Genomic DNA, 21,157 nt, shown 5'->3' with positions numbered 1-21,157 from the left:
TTCCTTTTTAAGACTCTTGTTTTGATCTTGCTCATTGTGATTTCTAATATTCATCCCTTTTTGCACAAACCCAACACCTGCTCAAAGGAGCATGGCCAGGCCCATCCCCAGCCTGCTGCAGGGCTGGCTCCTATGCAGACGGATAACAGCTGTAATCTTTTCATTGTTATTTTTAATGGTGGACTTGAGGATTACAGTCCAGGCACTCATGAAATCACTTCCTTTGTCTTGTTTTCCGTAAGACCGGCTCTGACCTGCAGCCAGAAAAGGCAGGAAGGAGGAGGGAGAGAGCTTGAGATGCTGACCTGCCTCCCCGACCCGAAGCTGCTGGGGAAGGAAGGACTGAGTGGCAGACCCTACAGGGCAGGTGAGGTGACCGGCAGGTCCCACCCCGCCTCCCGGGCCCGCGCCCTGCCTGGCTCCTGCCGCTTTCCCCCCTTTTTCTAAATTTAGGCCGGTTCTTGGTTGCTTCCTGAACGTTAAATAACAGTCGGCTGCAGTGCCTTTCAGACATACTTCTCTCCTGTTCCGCTGGAGGAATTCTCCCCAGGAGGGAAGGGTGGGAACAGCAGGCACGGGAAAGGCCACTAAGGGGTGGGCGGTGAGGGGGCGTGCAGTGGAGCTGCTGGCATGTGAGACGGAGTCAGGGAGTGGTTGGATTCCACCCCCTACCCTGGGCCCGGTCATCTCTGTCCCCACCCCAGGGCGTCTCCCCTTCCCACTGGCAGCCTCCTACTGATCTCCTTCTTGGCTGGCTTGCCACGTGGAGGCGCGGAGGAGGCACCCGGCCGTGGGCGCTGCAGGAGGAGGGCCCGTCCACAAGGATGTAACACTACAGACACGTGCCTTCAGTTTGGCACCAGAGCACCAAGGTGCTGCCAAGGGAGCTAACCCTGCTGCATGCACCCCCCTGCCCTGATGGCATTCTGCTGTTACTAACACAACCTCTATTCCTGAAAAGGGGAATAAACTTCTAGAAAGGAGCTCAACTTGTCTGATTTCTTGGGATGGGGTTCCTTTGCTTGGGAAGCCCTACAAATCCTTCCCCTACCTTCTCAGGAACATTCTGTTCTCACCTCAGTCCTCGGAACACGCAATATCACTGCAGGCAGAATTTTCCTAGCAACCACAGGATCCAAGATTACATCATACCCTGCATGGCAGCTGAGCTGGTTACCTAACAGATGCCGGCTTCTCCCAAGTGCCGCCTCTCCAGCTCGCTTATCAGGAAAGGGCTGGAGGGAGACCGTGAAAGGCGAGTTGTCAGCAAAAATGCAATGAACAGTGGCAGCCCACTCGCTTCCTTCCTTGCCTGCCTCACGGGCTTTCTCACAGGGACCTGGGGCCTCTGTACTGAGCTGCAGGCACAAAAGTAGCACTGGCTGCCCTAGGAGGGAACAGTGAATCTGGCAGAGGGAACGGCCCACTGGCTCCTTGGAGGAGCCCAGACCCAAGGGCTGCCCAGTGTGTGTACCTGGGCGACACTGAGAGGTGGAGAAAGGTCGGGCAGGGACTGCGATGACTATTTAACAAGACACCTGAGGCAGCGCCACACTGCCAGCTGGTTGCCCCATCCCCAGCTGGGGTGGGGAAGGCTGGGAATCCACGGCTCCCATTTACAGAGCCTCCCATTCTGCTGCTGGAGCCGGGTGCAGACAGGGCCCACAGAGCTGCTGCCCATTCACGCTCTGTTGTTCCTATAGGACGTGCTGTTTTCCAGGCCTCACCATCAGGGATCTGTGTTCCTTTGGGGCCGAAGAGGGGACAGGCCCTTCCTGACCTGTTCTTATCACTGGTTGGCTGGGAACTTGTCTTTCAACAAGGGCCTGCCCACGTGACCTCGAGGTGAGGCTGCTGCCCCTCCCGCTCCTCTTCTCCATGGAATTTGGGCCACTTACCTAACGGGGAGGGTGACCTGTTCAGGTACTTATGATCCAGCCTCTTAGAGCTTCAGAGCCAGGAGGGATCTCCAAGGTTGACCCTCATGGTCCCTCCTTCTCCCTTAAACACCAGTATACGGTGGCTTCCTTGGACACTCTCACTGTCCAGGAAACATGGGGCTCGCAATGGGAAGATGCTGCAAAGAAGTCAGTGGGCCTAGCCCATCACCTCCAGGCTGTCAGCCAGGCTTACTACCCCCTTTTACACATGAGACTGGTCCGCCCCATTGGTACCTCTGCTGACACTGTCTGGAAATGGGCTCAGAGCTTCTGTTTGCCCTTCCCCCCTGGATGCGGGGAGCACAGGAGGTGGGGAAGAAGCTGATTAGTCTCTCCTCTTCCACACTCTCTGACCCATTAAAAGATAAAGAAAGCCAAAACCAGACAGAGGCATTACAAGCAAAGAGAACTGCAGACCAATATCTTATGAATACAGACATTCATGATACCTATGATATGCAAAAACGCTCACAAAATACTAGCAAACTGAATACAGCAACATGAAAAAGGATTATACACTTGGACACAGTGACATTTATCCCAGGAATGCAAAGTTGGTTTAATATCCCAAAATCAATTAATGTAACATATTCTATCAATAGGAAAAAGGACCAAAAAAATCATATAATCATCTGAATAGACACAGAAAACACATCTGACAAAATTCAATACTCGCTTATGATAAAACACCCAGCACGCTAGGAATAAAAGGGAACTTTCTCAATCTGATAAAGGGCATTTAATAAAAACTCACAGATACCATCATCCTCACTGGTGAAAGACTGAAAGCTCTCCCTGCTTCAAGATTAGAGCCAAGAAAACAATGTCCACTCTCACCATTTCTATTCAATATTGTGTTGAAGATTCTATCCAGGGCAATTTGGCAAGAAAGAGACATAAAAGGCATCCAAATTGGAAATGAAGAAGTAAAACTCTATTTGTAGATGACATGGACTTTGTGTAAAGAAAATCCTAAGAAACCCATTAAAAAACTATTAGTACTAATAAATAACTTAAAGTTGCAGGGTATAAGATCAACATACAAAAATCATTTGTATTTCTATACACTAGCAATCAATAATAACCTGAAAGTGAAATTAAGAAAACAATTTCATTTACAGTAGCATCAAAAATAATAAAATACTTAGGAATAAATTTAACAAACCAAGTGTGAAATTTGTGCTCTAAAAAGTATAAAACGTCATTGTTCAAAACATCACTGAATGAGATTCAACACAATTTCTATCAAAATCCCAGCAGCCTTTTTTGTAGAAATTGACAAGCTGCTCCTAAAATTCATTTGGAAACACAAAGGATCCAGAATAGCCAAAATAATCTTGAGAAAGAAGGACAAGGTTGGGCCCACACTTTTGGATTTTAAAACTTACTACAAAGCTACAGTAAACAAGACTGGGTGGAACTGGCATAGATCAGTGAAACAGAATAAAGAATCCAGAAATAAACCCTCCCATTTATGGTCAATTAAGTTTTCACAAAGGTTTTCGTGGTTCAACAGGAGATAACTGAACAAATCGTCCTGGGACAACTGGATATTCACATGAAAAGGATGAAGTTGGACCCCTACCACACACCATATACAAATATCGACTCAAAATGGACCAATGACCTAAATATAAGAGCTAAAGTTATAAAACCCTTAGAAGAAAACACAGGAGTAAATCTTCATGACCTTGGGTTAGGAAATGGTTCCTTAGATATGACACCCAAAACACAAACAACAAAAAATATAGATAAACTGGGCTTTATCAAAGTTAAATGCTTTTATGCTTCAAAAAATACTGTCAAAAAAGTGAAAAGACAAGCCACAAGATGGGAGAAAACATCTGGTAAGGGACTTATATCTAGCATATATAAATAACACAACTCAGTAATAGTAAAAAGCAAACAACCCAATTTTCAACATAGGCAAAGAACGTGAAGAAACATTTCTCCAAAGAAGATATATGAATGGTCAACAAGAGCATGAAAAGATGCTCAACATCATCAGTCATTATGAAAATGCAAATCAAAACCACAATGAAACATCATTTCATACTGACTAGACAGCTGGGATCCAAACGACAGACAATGACAAGCACTGGCAAGGATGTGGAGAAACTGGAACCTCAGATATTGCTGGTGGAACATCAAACGGTACAGCTTCCAGTTCTGCTCCACCCGCAGCCTTCCTCATCTCAGCCGATGGCACCTCCGTCCCCTGGTTGCTCAGGTCAAAAACCCTGGGGTCTTCCCAGTTCCCCTCTCTCTCCAACACACTCCACATACAAACAACACATCAGCAAATCTTGCTGACTCCACTTTTACAAGGTATCCTGAATACATGACGACTTCCTCTACCACCACCCTGGTCCGGGCCACCACAACCCCTCCACTAGCCTCCTGTACTCTCTGTTCCTGGTCTCCCCACTCTGGCCCCTAATGGCCCACTCTCCACACAGCAGTCAGACCTTGCCACTTCTTTGCACAAAACTCTCCAAAGGCAGCTTATTGCAAGATATCTCATCATACTTAAGGTAAACTCCAAACTCCACATCATGGCCACAAGACCCAGCATGATGGCCTCTGGCTGCCTCTTTACCCCCTTTTATACTCCCTCTCCCACCCCTCACTCCACTGCAGCCATATGGGCCTCCCGGCTGTCCTTCAGGCACAGGAACTTGCACCGCAGGGCCTTTGCACCTGCTATTTCCTTTGCCTCAGTGCTGTTTCCCAAACCCATCTCACAGCTCTCACACCTCATGCCAGTCTCTGTGCAAAATCACCTCCTCAGGCCCTCCCTGACCACAGCTCCTACACCATTATTTATAGGATGACTTACATCATTCACAGGATGAACTGTTACAGGTGAGGAGCCTGAAGCTCAAAGAGACGAAGCAACTTAGTGAATCAGAGGCAGAGGGAGGATCCGACGCAGACTCTGTGGACCACTCTGCATCATGCGCTTTGTCGTTTCCCAGAAGAAGGAAATAATGGTCCTGCTCCAGTCACCCCAGCACGGGGGCTGCTCAGGCCTCCCAGCAGAGGCTGCACCAGTTCACCCAACCCTGTTAGAGCGGAACCGAGACCCAGGATTTAGAAAGCAACACCAACGCAGCCCCGGGATGCCTTGGAGAAAATTCAACATGGAATCCAGAAGGCCAACTGGGAGGAGCCCAGAGCCCAGACCCCTGCCCTGTGCCCTGGCCTAATGCTCTGCCAGGTGTCCCCTGTCCCATGATTCATCTGCCACGAAAAGCAGGGCCAAGGCACCGGTGAGGACGCAGCTCTCTGAACCAGTGCAGGGCACCCAGTGGGCCATGCCATCCCACATCCCATGCCAGCTTGGCCCCTTTAATGGAGTTCAGTCAAGTGACTAGGGAGAGAAAAATGACAAATATTCAGGAGCTTAGAAAAGGGAAGCTGGCCCCTAGCCGGGGGCGGGAGACAGACAATGGGGTCACTGGTCTGTTTGCAAGCTCAGGATGAATTCACACCAGCAGACTCAAAAGCCCAGCGCAGGCTCCACACAGCAGCACCACCCTCGGCCCGCATCCCGGCTCACTGAAGGGGATCAGCACGTTGCCATCAGGAAGCCAGCTCACCACAGGGCACTGTGGCACAGGGGGCAGGGAGCAGTGGTTTGGAGAAAAGCCCCAGGGATGAAAAAGAACAGGAAAAAGGAACAAGGAGGTGGCTGCAGCCCTGATGCGGATGGATGGAGCAAGGGGACACACAACCTCTATTTCTCCAGCCTGGCTGGGGAAAATCCTAGTGGAGCCTCTCGCCCTCTTCCAGGAAAGGCACAGACCTGGAGCCCATGTGGAGCTGGCTCAGCTCCCAGGGCAGACGAGGACTGCTCCTGACACCACCCTCCCTCTCTCTCCAGGAGGGACCTGCGGGGAGAGAGACCAGGTGGCGGGAAGGAAAGGACAGGCCTCCTGGTGGCCGTGATATGCTGCCAGTGCGGCTCCTGCCTACATCCCACCGAAGCACCAGGCTGCAGAGAGCTTGTCCAGCTCCTGCAAAGTCCGGCTCGGAGGAGCCAGCGCTCAAAGGTGGCTGGAAGGAGAAAACAGCCCTGAGGGTAAATCCTCCCCGAGAAACTGACAAACCCTGGTCCAGCTTCCAAAGGCTGCCAGCTCCAGGGCCCCGCAGTTCAGGACACAGCCCTGTACAGGTGTCACCAGACAAGGGGGGACTCCCAGCACCAGCATCAGCCACAGTTGGGGACACCCACATCACCCGATGCAGCCATGGGTCCTCCCAGCCTTTCTGAGATGCTCGCACCCATCACTGGCTGGAGATACCCAGGAGACTCCATGCTGGGCTCCGGGGTCTTGTGGCTCCTGACCTTCCGAGGGGCCCAACCCTCCTAATGAGGTAAATGCTTGGGCCTGAAATACTCAGAAATACAGCCCTGACAGCCTAGTGTCTCCCAGCTCTTGCTGGAGATGGGAGACAGCATAGGAAGTTAACTTTGGCCAAAGTTCTTGAAAACTGTCCGGGAGACCCAACCTGCCAAACCCAGGTCACCCTCGCCGCACGGCCGACCGGCGCAGAGGAAACACAACCACATGTTCCAAAGCGTCCAGGGTAATTGCCGTTCCTGATGTCTGTCCCTTCTCTGACCACATGATTTTTGGTGTTGGTACTTCCTCCTTGTCCCCTCAGCTCATTATCTTGCTGTTAATACCACTAGCACCTGCTGCTTGGTTACCCAAACTGCGGGCTCAGCTACCAGTCTGGGGAGGTGAGCCAGGCAGCAAGGCTCCTGGAAAAACAGGTCCCCGCCACTCCTCCAAGGGCGAGAGTTTCCACTGGGATGAGGCTCGGGCACCAGCTGGGACTAGGCCTTCCCCTAGACAAACCCAGACCCGCTGGGTGGCACGTGCTGTTTTTAGCAGACATGGCCTAGGGACCCAGGGGTTCTATACATCTCAGCTCTGATGCCCAAAGTTCCCAGGGGATGGCTTTTACCCAGAGACTGCATGACACTAGTTGCCATGGGGACAGTGCCCTGGATCCATCAAGGTCTCAGCAGCCAAAGCAGCCTCCAGGCTCGATGGCGCCTACTGGGCTCCAGGCTGACAACCACATCACCAGGCACTGGGGCTGCCAGAAGGTGGGGCACGTGGGCCAAGACATGGGGGCAGCCCCTGGCAGGGGTACTGGGCCTCCTGACAGGCCGATAAGGGCCTCTCCAGGCTTGGGCTCCCTTGCTGGGGCCTGAATGTCACCCTGCCTACTTGTGTGACACAGGGCAAGTCCCTGCACGTCCCCCTAGGTTTCCGCATCTACAAAACACCTGTCCCACCCATCGGACTGACCAGGATAACGTCCGCAGCAGGAAGCATCACAAACAGCACCTTGTGAGGTCATGACTTGGGGTTCTATCACACCTACTCTGCTCTAGTCCCATGCTCCCCCAGACCCACCTCACCTCCTCCCATACCCCACACTGGGCCCAACACACCCATCCCACCTGTGGGGTTTGGTTTCCCAGGTGAGGTACCCACTGTCCTCGCTCAATTTTCTCAGCTCCCCAAAATGCAAGCTCTCCTAGACCACCGAGCTTGGCTGTGCAGAGAAGGGACAGAACCTGGGAGGCACGAGTGGATCCCTCCAGGGGTCAGGAAGGACCAGGTCTTGACCTAAAGTCCTGGCATCTTGTCAAATTCTGGTGGGCATCACAACCACCCTGGTGGCCTGTTTCAAATGCAGATTCCCTGGCTCACTTGGCAGACACTCTCATTCAGCAGGGCTGGGCTGGGGCCTGGAACCTGCATTTTAAGCAAGTACTCTTGGTGACTCCGATGCGGTGGTCTGTGGCCCACAGTCCGAGAACTCAATGCTACAGATGGACCCACCCCTGAGCTGCTGTCCCTTCCTGGCCAACGTTCTGAAAGTGACATCTGTTCTGCTTCCATGTCCCCAGCCCTCGGCAATTTGCCTCCAGCCAGGACCCACAGAAACTGTTTCGGGAAAAGTCACCACTTAATTATGAGCCCAGGGGGCCCTGAAGACGAACCGGCAACCCCTCTGCATCCCCCTGCTGGCCTCAGAGCTGCGCTCAGGGGGTTCCCACCCCTCTCACCCTACCCACTTTCCCTGGGGGCCTCACCCACACCCAATCCTCCAATCTACTCCCTCCTGGCATCTGGGCTCTGACCTCACCCCCATCCCCCCACAGACACCTACCACCGGGAGCTCCTCCTCCTACCTCCCCATTGCAGCTGCTCAGACCAGAAGCCCTGTCCATGGGGCCCTCACCTCAAACCCCATCCCCACCTGCTCAGCTGTCTTGCCTCTGAAGTCATGCACATCACCTCACACAGGACACCGCCATGACCTCCCGGCTGTCTCCCTGCCTCAGCCTCTGCCCTGTGACCTCTCCCCAGCACGCAACCCACCAGCCCGTCCATCCCTCCCCTTCAGGCCCTGGTGACCTGTGGTCTCATCTCCGGAAGAAACTGTCCTGAGCCTGTCTGCCTTTCCGGCCACTCACCGCCCACACCAGCACCTTAGGGGAACCCAGAGACACCTGACACTCGCTCCTGCCGGGCAGGCTCCAGGGAATCCCTTGGCCTGTGCCCTCCTCCTCCCCGTTGTCCACATGCACTCCTGGGCATCCTTCAAGACCCGGGCACAGCACCTTTTCTCTGGGGCTTTCTAGGTGAGTTCCCTTCCCTCAGGGTTTGCTATCCTGTGATCGGCGCCCAAAGCTCTTTATATGTTAGTTCCCGTTTCTGTCTGCCATGCTGGGTCGGCAGCTCAAGGCCGGGGCTGCTGCCTGGCACCCAAATCAACGGGTTCACACGAGGGTGCCTGTGCCTCCGCCAGCCCGAGGGGCCATGGATGCTCTTCTCCAGGACAGAGGGGCACACGGCCTAGGGGGCCTCAGCTCTCAGGTCTACACAACAGAACCCATCACTGGGGTGAAGAGGGGTCAAAGTCGCCCTTTACAGACGAGAACCAGATGCCGAACTGATCATCGGGCCCTGTTGGTGGAGCACGCTCCTGATCCTTCCTTGGGTTTTTTTTTTTCTGTGACACGAGTTATCACATACCAAGTCCCTTTGGTTGATTTTTCAGTTGGATTCAGGGTATGTGTGACTTTTTGGTTCAATTTTGTTATTACTAGGTTACAGGTAATTCTCGTGTAAGTGTTGATTAAAGTTAAAAGATATTAGTTTCCCATCCCACCGACTGGAACTCTCCCGGGCCTGACTGCAATTTCAGTCCAGAGCTGGTGATCACCTGGAGCCTCTGGGAGACGCCTCGGAGCAGCACATGGGCGGGGGGGGGTGTCCCCGAAACCCCAGCAAGTGGTCCGTGCGGTGCAGAGGCCCCGCAGAGGGGGGAGCCTCTTACAGGACTCGGCCCCTGAGTCTCAATCTACACAGGGATCTGAGGTACCCCCTCTCCGTGCCAGAGCCAGACCTCGGGCCGAACATGAGACTGTGAGCCCAGCACAGACCCTGGCTGGCCCCACGGGGCTCCTGACACGATGTACTAACAGCTACGTGGAAGGAAACATCGCAGGCAGTTCAGAAGCAAGAAGGAACCCAGGTAGGCCCCGGAGGGGGTCAGAGGGCGGCATGGAGGAAGTGAAAGAGCAGAGGCTGGGAGAGTGTGGGAGAATTCCCGGAAGAAGGTGGCTGTGAAATGGAGAAGATGGTGCCAGCACTGCCACCCGAGGGCTGCAGGGAGGGTCAAGCGGGGTGACAAGCAGAGGGGTGCCCGGCTCAGTCCCCAGGAGCGCGGTGTGATGGGTGGGCCGTTCCCTCAGGCTGCTGGCTCCCTGCTGGGTTGCCCATGACCGCAGCTATTTTAACAAGGTTCTCAGTGTAACCCTGAGACCAAATGACCTATTTTAGGCTCTCTGGCAGCATACCCTGAGCCCGCAGCCTTGGCTTCCAAGGGGGAAAGCCAGCAGGGCTCAGGGACCGCCCAGCTGGCTCGGGCTGGGGACCTTCCCTGGAAAGTCTCTTCGAAAAAGAGTGTCATCAGACAGAGGCTACGACAGGCCTGAGGAGCCACAGTGCCAGCATCACAGCTCCCAGGGCCAAGAAGTGGGGAAGAGAAAGGACAGAAGCTTCCTTAACAAAAGGGGCCACACCTAGACGGGGTCCCTCCAGTCCCGGGACAGCTGGACAAGGGTCTATCCGGAGCTCAGCACGAGGATGCCAGTTCTGCAGGCCACTTTGCAGGGTGCACCGGGGGCCTGGAACTGGCGCTCACTGGGCACCCATTCCCTATGCAGTGCTGGCGCAGGGAGAGATCAGGAGCTTGCAGAGAACCAGCATGTTCAAAGGCACCTGTTGAAGGGCCTAGAATAATGAGACAGCAGGAAACCCTTCCAATTTTTTCATGCCCTCCTGGAATAGTATGTTAACTGCCTAAATCACACTCAGGTAAAGCACTGTTCTGATGAAAAATGCATATGGCCTGGGGGGAGGGTACAGCTCTGTGGCAGAGTGCATGCATAGCATGCACAAGCTCCTGGGTTCAATCCCCAGTACCTCCACTTAAAAAAACAATAATAAACAAACAAACAAACAAAACATGCACGGCCTATAAGCCACTCCCAGATGTTCTTTGTTTGCCGCACCCGGGACCCACATGACCTGTTTTATGGCCGTGAGCGTGTTACTTAACCTTTCAGGGCCCATTTTCTCATCGTGGACATCGGACAGCACCTACCTCCTCACAGGGCCATCGTGAGGATTCACTGGGATAACGTGTGCTACTTAACACGGAACCTGGAGAGTAGTAGGAGCTCAATGAATGTTTGCTACTATTATAATTAATAGCAGAAATGAGGAACAAATGTCCAACAATAAAGGATGGCTCAAAAACCCGTGGCACAGCCAAACAGCTGCGTATCACGCACATGATTGATAAAATGCTTTCCTGAAAATTGCTCAAGGACATGGTAAAATTATCATAAGTGAAAAATGGGTATCAAAAGGGATATCAAAGTGTTTACACTGTATGGTCTCAGTGTTATAACGGAAATACATGCATATTTTTTAAAGGCTGATGGGGAATGAACACAAGGTAATGGTGATTCTAGCTATGTGGCAGGAGTCAATTATCTAAGTTTTTCTGCTATTTCTGTCTTTCCCAATGACTTTCCACAGTGACTATGCATTACTTTACAGCCAGGGAAAACGATTGATAATGTGACGGAGAGAACAGAACCGACAGTAAGGAAGGAATGAACGCAGCGTTCTGCTGAGCCTGCTCTGGAAGCTACGGCCCTCCTCCCCTGAGCCTGCAGCTGGGCCTTCTCAGCCAGGCGACCTTCTCAGAGCAGCACTGATTTCCTCTGGTTCAAAGAATACAGAGAAGAGCAGGGGGAGGGCATAGCTCAGTGGTAGAGCACATGCTTTGCATGTACTAGGTCCTGGGTTCAATCCTCAGTACCTCCATTAAAAAAACTATTAAATAAACCTAATTCCCTCTACCACCCCCCCCCAAAAAAAGAAGAGCGAGAAGAGCAGTGTACAACGAGGGGAAGAAGGTGCTCTGGGGGGATGAGCAGAGAGAGGCAGAAGGTGGAGGGGGAAAGAGAGAAGGAGATGGGTGGGGAGATTAAGATGGCTTAGAGCAGCAGAGGCCAGGCAGGCCCACTGTTCAGTTCACACTGGGGGGCCACTGGGCCCTCTGCTGGAACCATTCAGTGAGTCCCATAGGTGCAGGTCCATGCACTCCAGCGCCTGCCTAGACCCGGCAGATACTGAACATGTTCACCAAGGGAAGAATGGGGTGGGGGGAGGCCAGGAGACTTGGGCACGGGGCGAAGGGCAGGACCACAGTGAGCGAGAAGTTCCAGCCCACGATCCTACCTGGATCTGGGGAGGGCAAGCAGTGCTCCCAGTACCAGGCCCCTCCAGCCCCAGAGGGGAAGCACGTGCGGGTCTAGAGTTGGTGGGTAGAACCCCAGGACCAATGCCAAGCTCTGACCTGTTGGTGGGGAGACCTAGGCCCCCTACTGACAGCAGCTCGAACAGGAGGAGAGCACGGGCATTTGCTGAGAGACAGTGCCACCTAGTGGCAGGAGGCACTAATGCCAGGTTTCTATGGGACCATGGTGCCCATCATACCCCCTTGCTCCTAAGCCTTTCATGCCTTTCATGCTGGGGTCTCTTGCATTGGAAGCAATGATCCATAGCTATTGCCACCCAGGCAGCACCTGAGCCTGGGACAGAAACTCTCCCTGTAGCATCAGCTGAGGTCAGCTCTGCCAGTGGAGAAGGGTGGTCAGGCTAGAATTTTTGCCGAGATCCATTTGGCCCCATGGCATGGGCAGAAATATAGGGTCCTGCTCTCAGGCTTATACTTCCATAGTGGGAGAGACGGAACTGACAGCTGTTTTGTTTGATTGTGTGTTTGCTTGTAGTGTCTTTAGGCACAAAGAAAATACAGGAGCTCTTCCCAGCACCGTCACCCCTTCTCTCTCGACCCCCCACTCCAGGGGAATTCTCCCTCAGGCCTTTCTGCAGCCCATGTCTTCCCGTGAGGTTCAGGTCAGAGGTGACCGTGGGGGCGAGGGGCAGGCTGAAGGGAACTCTGCAGCAGAGAACCATCTCCCCAGAGATTCTTCCCCGGCTCCAGGTTCACTTCCAGGAGTCTGTTCCCTGGAGAGAGAATATCTGAAGCCAGCCTGGCTGTCTGGATGTCCCACACCCAAGAGGGCGTGGCTTCCACGGCCCACGAAATGACACCCACACGCCCATGGCTCCCTCCTGACGGCTCAGCAGTTTCAGGCCAGGTGAGGTCACCATGACCTCCTTAAACAATTTAACAGAACTCGTTTAAAAATTAGTTTTACCAAAATGTGTGACTTGGAAAGTGGAAGTGCCTTACGTAGTTCTACCCTTCATCAAAATTTCCTATCAACAGGCCAGGATACACTCTTTCAGCTTTTTCTGTTCTCTACACGGACATGTATGAGTGTGTGTGCTCGGGGAGGGGGGGATATATGTGGTGGTGCCTTCTACACTTACAGACAGCTGTATAGCTTATTTTGACTTTTTCTATTAAGAGCATTCTACGAGAGGCATTCTTACCACCGCAGCTCAAATTCAGGTTAACGCAGTGACCCAAGACTAGGAGGGGAGGAAAGGTGATGCTCCAGGGACTCAGAAGCCTGAGGGTTTCAGGTGGATATGGTTCAGGACCAGGGAACAGGGACCCATGATAAAACCCAAATCAGCCCTGGAAGAGAAAAGACCTCTCCCCAGAAAATATCCCAGCAGGAGGGCAGGGGCAGACTCCACACCCCTCATCTCCTCTGCAGCCGGCTGACAGTGCACTTGGGACAGAACAGGCTGCAGCATGAGTGTGGCCCGGGCAAGCTGTGCACGGCCAGTGGCTGTCCCCAGGAGCTGCCCACGCCACTGGAACACCCTGTACATTTCTGCTGAGTCGGGTGCACAGGCTGGGTCCCAGCGTCAGAGCTCGGGAACCGGGCCTCAGGCCAGGGCAGAGCCCTGCGACATCCAGGAGAACAAGGGCAGCCTCAGGAAAAGTAGCCCCATGTGCCAGACCTGCCCTCCTCGGCGGCCTCCGGGACCAGCGGACATGCTCGTCAGCACTCTGTCCCTGGGAGCCCGCTCCCGCCAGGCAGGCCACCGGCTCCACTGCTAATGGTCAGTGATTCCAACCAAGCAAAGTAAGGACCAAAGGAAAGGCCTAGATGGATGTGGTGGTCAGGATATGGGGCCACAGGGTCAGCAGGATAAGCCTTCTGGAAAGGGAGAGCCCCATTAAGGGTCTAGCAGTTTCCTGGACAGACAGTGATGAAGCCAACTCTGGACTCGGGCTGCAGGTTTGCACCCTGGGCCCCCCGGTAACCGGCTGCAGTGACTTACTGCTTCTGAAGCCCAGCTTCCTTGCCTGTTAAGTAGAAATGAAACAGCTGGTAGCTACCTATGGTTAAATGAAACGCTGTGGATCAAGCACTTCGCCCAAGTCTGCCAGACAATAAACACTCCATCTTACCCACCACTATTATCATGATTGGCTGAGGGCACTCAAAAAAGAAAGAACTCCCTTGGGCACATGAAGACCTCCGGGGCCACAGGGGCCACCTCCCTGGGCACAGCCAGGAACACAATTGCCCCATGTAGCCTGTGCCCAGGCCAGGTCTTAGCACACAAGACCTGGCCCTGAACTGGATCCTGGGTGGGGAGGGGTCAGGCCAAAGGCTAAAGAAATGCAAACACCAGAGACTCTGCAGTGACAGGGCCCCTAGACACCTCTAGTTCTTGCCTCCCCCTGGGCTAGAAAGGGATCCCACCGTGGCCAGACTGGGTCCTTGCTCCCACCTGGGGAAGGAGAAGAGGCCAGCCTGGAGGCCCTGGACGTTCCCCGGGGTCCAAGTCTAGAGGCAGCCGCCGCCTGGGGCTCAGCTCTGTGGGTGGGAGGGGGTGGCAGCCCATCCTCGTCCACCCAAATCTCTCTCCCATGGACTCCCCATCTAGAAGGGCTGGAGCTATGTTCTCTGAGAAAGCACCACCGAGTGTCCCTGGGAAGGGCGCGGCCGGCTGCGTGGGCCCCCCACTCACCCTGGTCGATGGAGTGCTGGGGCAGCTGGCTGAGCTGGCTGTTGACCACCCCCGCGTAGGTGCGCAGGAACTCCTCCTCGCTGGCCGTCAGCTGCAGGGGGACAGAGCTATGGGTGAGGGGCCATGCACTGCCCCCCAAGGCACCTGCCCAGAGCTGCTCAATCACCGAGGGGTGCCTCCTCCGCTGCTCCCTGGGTCTCTATTCTTGTGATTGGACCTTTCGGTTTGGGGGTGAGCACCACCCCCCACCCACCTCCCTCCCACCTCTGAAACCTGGTCCATGGGGCCCACAGGCCTTGCCACTCAACCAGATCTGAGATGGATTCCGGCGCAGTGCAGGGCCAGTGGGAAGACACCAGCGCTGCTCCGAGAGCCCGCCCTCCCTCGCCTTTGGGAAGCGCCCCGCACACCTGCTGCCCTCTCAGCGCCCGCCATGCCCCCTGGATGCTCCTGGCAGAGAAGACTCTCAGGTGGTGGGAGAGGGGAGGAAAGGAAGGTCAAGGCCTGTAGAACTCTTACCCATCTGGCCCATACTTGGTGTGGGGAGGTGGGAAGACCATCCCAGTAGGGCCTCCAGAACTGGGCGTGCTGGTCTCTGTGCCTGGGAGACTGAATTGGCCACAAAACCAAACCAGAGGCCCGGCATCCCCTCCCCAGACCACGGCTGCCACATTAGGTGGCTACAGCCCCTCTGCCCTGCCTGCATCAGGCACCCTGCCTGGGGGGCCTGCTCCTTGGCGCCCGCAAGGCACTCACGTTGGAGCCCATCTTCCTCAGCATGAGCAGCACTCGGACCTTCTGCTGAATGTACATCTCTTCCGGACTCTTCCCGGGCGCCCCCTCGCGGTTCATCCCCTGGCCAGCTCTGGGGACTCCTGCGGAGCGAGGAGAAGTGTGGCGGGGGTGTCAGGACAAGATAGATCCACAGATATCGGGGAGCTAGGTGGGAGTCATCAGGCAGCCCACAATGCTTTAGGGTCTTGTTTTTGAGAGCCCAGAGCAGGTGGCTCCTCCTTCACCACCGTGACCCCATATGGCCAGACTGAGCAGCTAGACCCCGGAGCAGGCGTGGGTGGCCAGCCCCCTCTGTGCATGGGGCTGTCGGGCCCCGGGAGCCTGGGCTGACTCAGACTTCTGGGTAGATCTACCTTCTATCCACCTGCTCAGCAAGGCTCCTGCTGCGAGCCCAGGAGATGTGCTGCATGAAGCCCAAAGTGTCCCCAGCTTTCTCTACTGTCTACTCCCAGCTTTCAAAGCAAGCAACTTCCACAAACTGCAAAGTGATATGATTAGAGGTAGCAGGCTGGGGCCTGTTGCTGGAGAAACTGTGGGATCAGTACCCAGCCCCCAAACACTAAGACAGCTCCCTCTGCAAAAGTCCCTGACAAGTTCAGGAGGCCAGCTCCCGGGCTGGGCTCCAAGGAGTCCCTCGACGGGGACAGTGAGCCCACGGCTGTGGACACAGACCACTCACCAGGGCTCACTGCCGCCGCCCTCACAAGCCCACCCACCTGTTACAGGGTGGCTCCTGAAGGCAACAGCTGTGTCCAGGTGCAGCAGGGACCCGACCTGCAGAAAGATCCCAGGAGAGAAGTCCCAGGGTCTCCTCCCTCCAGGAGGAGCCGGTGGGGAGGAAGCAGGCGTGGAGGGGTTTGGGTTACACACTTGTAACTCCTGGATGAGTCAGAAATAACGCAGCAGCTGGTGGGGGTGGAGCCTCAGCAGCCCTGGTGCCAAGGAGCTGCACTCGGAGGACCAAGGGAACCGGGCTGGCGGGCCAAGGACACTCCTCACACCGTCCATCCCTCGGGGCCAGCCAGCCCTGGACCAGCAGGCTCTCTCGGGCAAAGGGAGGGCTCAGAAATGTGCCAGAGCCCTAGGCAGCAGCCTCCCTGGAGGCTCCTGTCAACCGCTGTCCCCATAAGGCAACAGGGGCTCTGGCCCTAAAAGCCGACACAATAGGGCAAGATGCGGATGGAGTGGCCGGGTCCCTGACGAGGTGCTGTCCCCTTGCAGGGCCCTCCTCTCCACCACCAAAGCCCAGGCTCCCTCCTCTACTGTCTACTCCCCTGACACCTCCTCTGGGCTCAGAAAAGAGCCAATTAACAACTGGTAACCGGGAGGGAAGGGTGAGCCACCCCCCAGGGCCAGGTGCTCGAGGCCAGCTGAACGCCCTAACTTCCCAGCGCAGCTGAGTGGGGAAGCTCGGTTCTGGGCTATCACCTCCCCTCCTGCTGACACCCTCTCACTTCCTCCCACTCCACCACCCCACATAGGGAGCCAGAACGGTCTTTTAATAAACCCAGAACAGATGACAACCCTCTCCACTTGAACCTACCCTAGAACACATTTCGTGTCCTCGCCAGGACCCTGCACAGCTGGCCTGGCCTCTCTCTCCTCACTCTTCCCCTTGCCGCTCTGCCCCACTGGCCCCCAGTGTTTCTAGATCATTCCAAGAAGTCCCTTCCCCAGCAGCCTTTGCACTGGGTGTCCCCAGGCCTGGAACTGACTTCTTTCCATCTCGCTTAGATGCCTTCCCAGGGAGCCTTCCCTAACTGCACGACCAAAGCAGGTTCTGGGACCCGCCCAGGCCCTCTTGGGCACATAGCCCTGTCTCGTCCCAGTTTCTGAAGGCCGCTGCTGGGGCGCCTGCTCACTGTGTTTTCTGCACCCGCCTGGAGGGCCGGGGCCGCGTCTGTCTCGCTGGCCCAGTGCTCCCACAGCCCAGCGCCGTGCCTGGCAGGCTGAAGGGAGCGTCCAGACAGCCTGTGGTAACAGGGTTTCCCCTCTACAATAGCCACATCACTTTAGGCTCAATGAAGTCCCGAATCCAGCCTCCATAACCAAACTTATTTTTTTCAAAGACTCTCATTCCTGAGTCATTTGTGTGCCTTCAGCTGTCGTGTTCTGCAAAGTCCATCTGGGATGCTCCATGAAGCCTTCACACTGAGAGTTAGTGCTTCCAGGAGTAAAAATCGGATTCTGTCCTGTGTCAAAGCTGTTTGCTCTCTCTTTGTGGAAGACAAGGGACTGGCCACTAGGTGTCGCCACACACAAAAGAACCGGAGCTCCAGTACTGTTCCCCCCAACACAAGCCCCCAACAGGCCCCTCTGGTTCAAGGCTTTATTGTGACCCTACTGTCACAAACCACATCCCAGTCCCAGAGCAAGCTTGTTCCCTCATGCAAGGGCAGCTCTACCCAGGCAAGGATATGCATCTGGTTTTGCTGTGCATCCCAGGACCAGGGATCCTGGCCTCAGGGAAGTTGGGAGCTCCTTCCTCGCTGTCCTTTCCTAATCAGCCAAGTGCCCTTCAACAGAGGTATCAGGGCTCAGAACCAACAGGGCAGAGACTGTGTGTGTGTGCGCGCGCGTGTGTGTACACGTGTGAATCATTTCACGTGGGCTCTACTTCATGGAACTTTGCTCTTCCCAAATCTTACCCTTGGCGCCCCATACACATAGGTGCTGCTCCAGTTTCCACCACTGTAGCCTCACTATTCCAGGGGACCTGCCTCCCACACTCATGCTGTGATCACTGGGGAGCCCCACACACCCAGCTGTGGGCCTGGGGTCTTTGGGGCCAGGTCACTTCCACTTCACACTTCCTGGCAGAGACGGGTTCTTACACAGTTTCTCCTTGCCTTGGGGAGACTCCTGCCACTGCTGAAAATTCTGGTCTTCTAGCATTTTCCGAGCTCTAGTTTGAGCTGGTCCCGCCCTGAGGGAGGAACACCCAGGGCTGGGTCTGGGGCAGACTGTGGACCAGGACCACATTCCTGCTTCACACTCCAATCTGGGTGGACTGGGACGTTGTGACTGGTTTACATAATTCCGTCCTAAACAGAACCTGCATCAGGGGTGCCAAGGTGAAGGAAATTACTGAAGAGAATAAATCATAATTGACCTAAACAGCACAGACGGTCCAGTCGCTGGTATGCCACAAGCGGATTAAAGTGTGTTTGCGTTTGGTGCCTATCCAAGCAAACATGCTATTAAGTTTTCATCGCAATTTTGACACACATCAGATTAACTTCACTTGAGAATTCTTACTCTCCCCTGTAGGGATCAAGAACTGCTCTCAAAAAAAAAGAAAAAAATTGTCCAGAAAAAAAAAAACTGGTCTCCACTAAAATGTGTTTGAATTGCATGAGTCCAAACTACAAAGAATTTAGACACACTAATTATGCATTCAGTCCTCAGCCTCTGGAGCCAAAGGTAACAATGCTTCTCAGTTATGGTCTCCCAGCTACCCCCTCAACACCCCATCACCTAAGATGGTGGCGCTTCCATTCTAAACCCCAAGAAAACCCCTCAATGTCACCTGCCCAGGTCAGAGACAGATCTGCTCCCTCTCTGGAGATACAGCATTCTGGAAGCTAACCAGGGAAAGGCATATGTGAGCCAAAAACCAGAAACTGGATAGAAACAGGCAACTATCAGCTAACTATCCAAACGAATGGCGACGGGAATGTGGCTATAGATACATTATGTCACAGACACCCACGTGTTGTGTGAAAAGTGGGCGTGACTCCAGAAAATACGCTTGATCTTGGACAAATGCAATTAAGGGAAACTGAGGTACATACATTCACTGCAGACACACAGATGTATCCATCCCCACCAGATACACACTTCTGTTGGCTTTGAGACCGCATCTCAGTTGAAGGAAGGTTGGCTGGTAAAGGACAGTGAGGAAGGGGTTCCCAACCACTGGGAAGGACCCATACAAAGCGACAAATGTGGCCCTCGGCCTGGGAGGCCACACTGCGCTCTCTGGGAGGCATCGAGGTCATCCAGAAGGTACCCTGCTCCCACCCAGGGATTAGAGGGACCTAATCTCTATGCCCACGAGCTCCATCTTGGAAGCAGCTGATCTCACTTTGGGAGAATCAGGAGGTGGTGTGGGAGGGACTGGAGATCGGGGCGTGCAGCAGTCAGACCCCTTCTGATAAACAGCTTTGAAAGCTGGCCTCCCACTGACAGGCCCGAGGGGCCCCGAACACGAACACAGCCACCTGCCCTCATTTTTATTTATAAACTTGAAGCTAATGTTAATACCCATATTTATATAAATTGGAATATACCTTCCTACTCATGGTGGTCTAGGCACCTGCTTGGAAAATGCTGAGCAACTGTGGGCTGGGCCAGACAGCGGGGGACCTTTAGATACACAAGCCCTCTCTGCCCCATGGGTCCCAGCACTTGCCTTTTGTTTTGTCCATTTTTTAAAAGTTGTGATATATTATAAATGCTCATGTTTTAAAAGGTACCTTTAAATTTGTACAATGATTATGCTGCACGAAAATACAATACAATTGTGCAATTCATAGAGCTTATATGAAAAATTCAGACTGCACACACCTTAACAGCCTAAAAGACATCAGTAGTACCACACACTCAGCGTAAGAACCCACACAGCTGAAGCAACGAGCATTGTCAGGATGAGGGAGAAAGGACAGGAGATGTGCTAACTTCATGGTCAGCCCCTGAGGCGGGACCCAAGGCCCCCACCCCAACACTGTTCTATGGCCACCCACCCAGATGTCTTCCCCTGAGGTTCTTACCTGCTTCTGGAAATTAATTTCAGGCAAACTGGGGCTCAACTGCGATGGGCAGGTTGTGGCCGGGGAGAATATAGGAAGGTGCAGCCCTGTGGAAACAGACACAGGTCATGGGAGGAGCTGGGAGGAGCTGGGAGGAGCGCACGCCCCACGCTGAGGGATACAGGGCAGCTGGTGGGAACCTCGTGGTGATGAGCTCCGTGCAGTCCAGAAATACCTGTGTGTCTGGCCAGCCTGGGAACTTGCACCCACATCTCTGGGATAAGGTGCTGACTGCAGCTGTGCTTGCCTGTCATTTCCGGCCAAAGCAGGTCACCACACAGCCTCCCCACAACCCCCTGCCCCAGGTTAGTCACCGAGGCTGAGTGAGAGCAGTGCTGGGAGACGTCGAAGACCAGAGTGAATCACTCTGGGGCAGCTGATGGGCAAGTCCTGCATCTGCATGAGAAGGCGTCCCACCCTCCAAACAACCAGACCTACAAAGAGCCAGGCACAGGGACCTGGCACTCTGCCCACTTTGTGCCCAGACGTGTACCGTGTGCGTGTGCCTGGGGGACATTGGGAGCTGTGTATGGAAACACAGACTTGCACACACACAGCACATTTGCAGATGATTGACAACCTGCTAGCCTGGCCACATGTCCGCTTGCCTCAAACACACCTCTTCCAGGAATCAGAGAACATTCTCTTCTCTTCTTTTGCCCGCCCCCCAACCTCATTCTTTGGGTTCTGCAACCTGGCAGGAGCAGGTGGAGGAGCAGGGGGCAGGGGAGTCTGGCCCACCCTTGTCAGCTCGGCCACTCCCCACGGTGGTGCATGGACCTCAGAGCACCTGGTTTAAAGGTGGACTTTTGGCTCTCAGCCCCCAGTGAGGACAGATGTCTTTGGATAATTAAGAAACCAGTTCTGAGGGACTGAGAGGAGCTTTGCAACCCATCTGTCTTCAGCAATTTCTGCAAGAAAGCTACTCACTCATGCAAGGGGCCGAGGAAAACGTGTTTTCCAGAGAAATTGAGATTTCAAAAGCCTCCCCTACAGGGAGGTGCCGCTCTAGCCTCTGGGTCTCCGGTCGGCATGG

At 54.3% G+C, this 21,157-nt stretch overlaps 1 protein-coding gene and 1 long non-coding RNA gene across 11 annotated transcripts in view; one reads left to right on the top strand and one right to left on the bottom strand.

The window, feature by feature from the left end:
- Positions 1 to 21,157, bottom strand: part of CTNNBIP1 (catenin beta interacting protein 1) — a 44,166-nt gene that overhangs the window by 2,727 nt on the left and 20,282 nt on the right. The window contains exons 2-7 of one of the 9 annotated variants that reach the window (XR_012079514.1): positions 20,083 to 20,168; positions 15,272 to 15,390; positions 14,516 to 14,606; positions 13,820 to 13,844; positions 1,077 to 1,235; positions 155 to 254 (exon numbers count right to left, since the gene is read on the bottom strand). Coding sequence is in view for 7 of the 9 variants with exons in the window: in XM_072975428.1 (XP_072831529.1) it covers positions 12,469 to 12,583; positions 13,820 to 13,844; positions 14,516 to 14,606; positions 15,272 to 15,367 (327 nt within the window). In the remaining 2 variants the exon portion in view is untranslated. Of the gene's footprint in view, positions 1 to 154; positions 255 to 1,076; positions 1,236 to 4,989; positions 5,006 to 11,017; positions 12,584 to 13,819; positions 13,845 to 14,515; positions 14,607 to 15,271; positions 15,391 to 16,026; positions 16,085 to 20,082; positions 20,169 to 21,157 lie in introns of those variants that run through there. The other 8 variants (XR_012079515.1, XM_072975427.1, XM_072975431.1 and 5 more) reach the window with 8 other exon arrangements.
- LOC140700810 (uncharacterized) lies at positions 6,725 to 10,999 on the top strand. 2 transcript variants are annotated; one of them, XR_012079516.1, is made up of 3 exons: positions 6,725 to 7,620; positions 8,376 to 8,613; positions 9,373 to 10,999. It is a non-coding gene; the product is annotated as an uncharacterized lncRNA (long non-coding RNA). The 2 variants fall into 2 exon arrangements; XR_012079517.1 differs by having other exon boundaries at positions 6,726 to 7,443; positions 9,373 to 10,997.

The sequence above is a fragment of the Vicugna pacos genome, chromosome 13, assembly GCF_048564905.1.
Source record: "Vicugna pacos chromosome 13, VicPac4, whole genome shotgun sequence".
NCBI classification, from domain to species: Eukaryota; Metazoa; Chordata; class Mammalia; order Artiodactyla; family Camelidae; genus Vicugna; species Vicugna pacos.
This window is presented reverse-complemented; position numbering and strand designations above follow the sequence as displayed.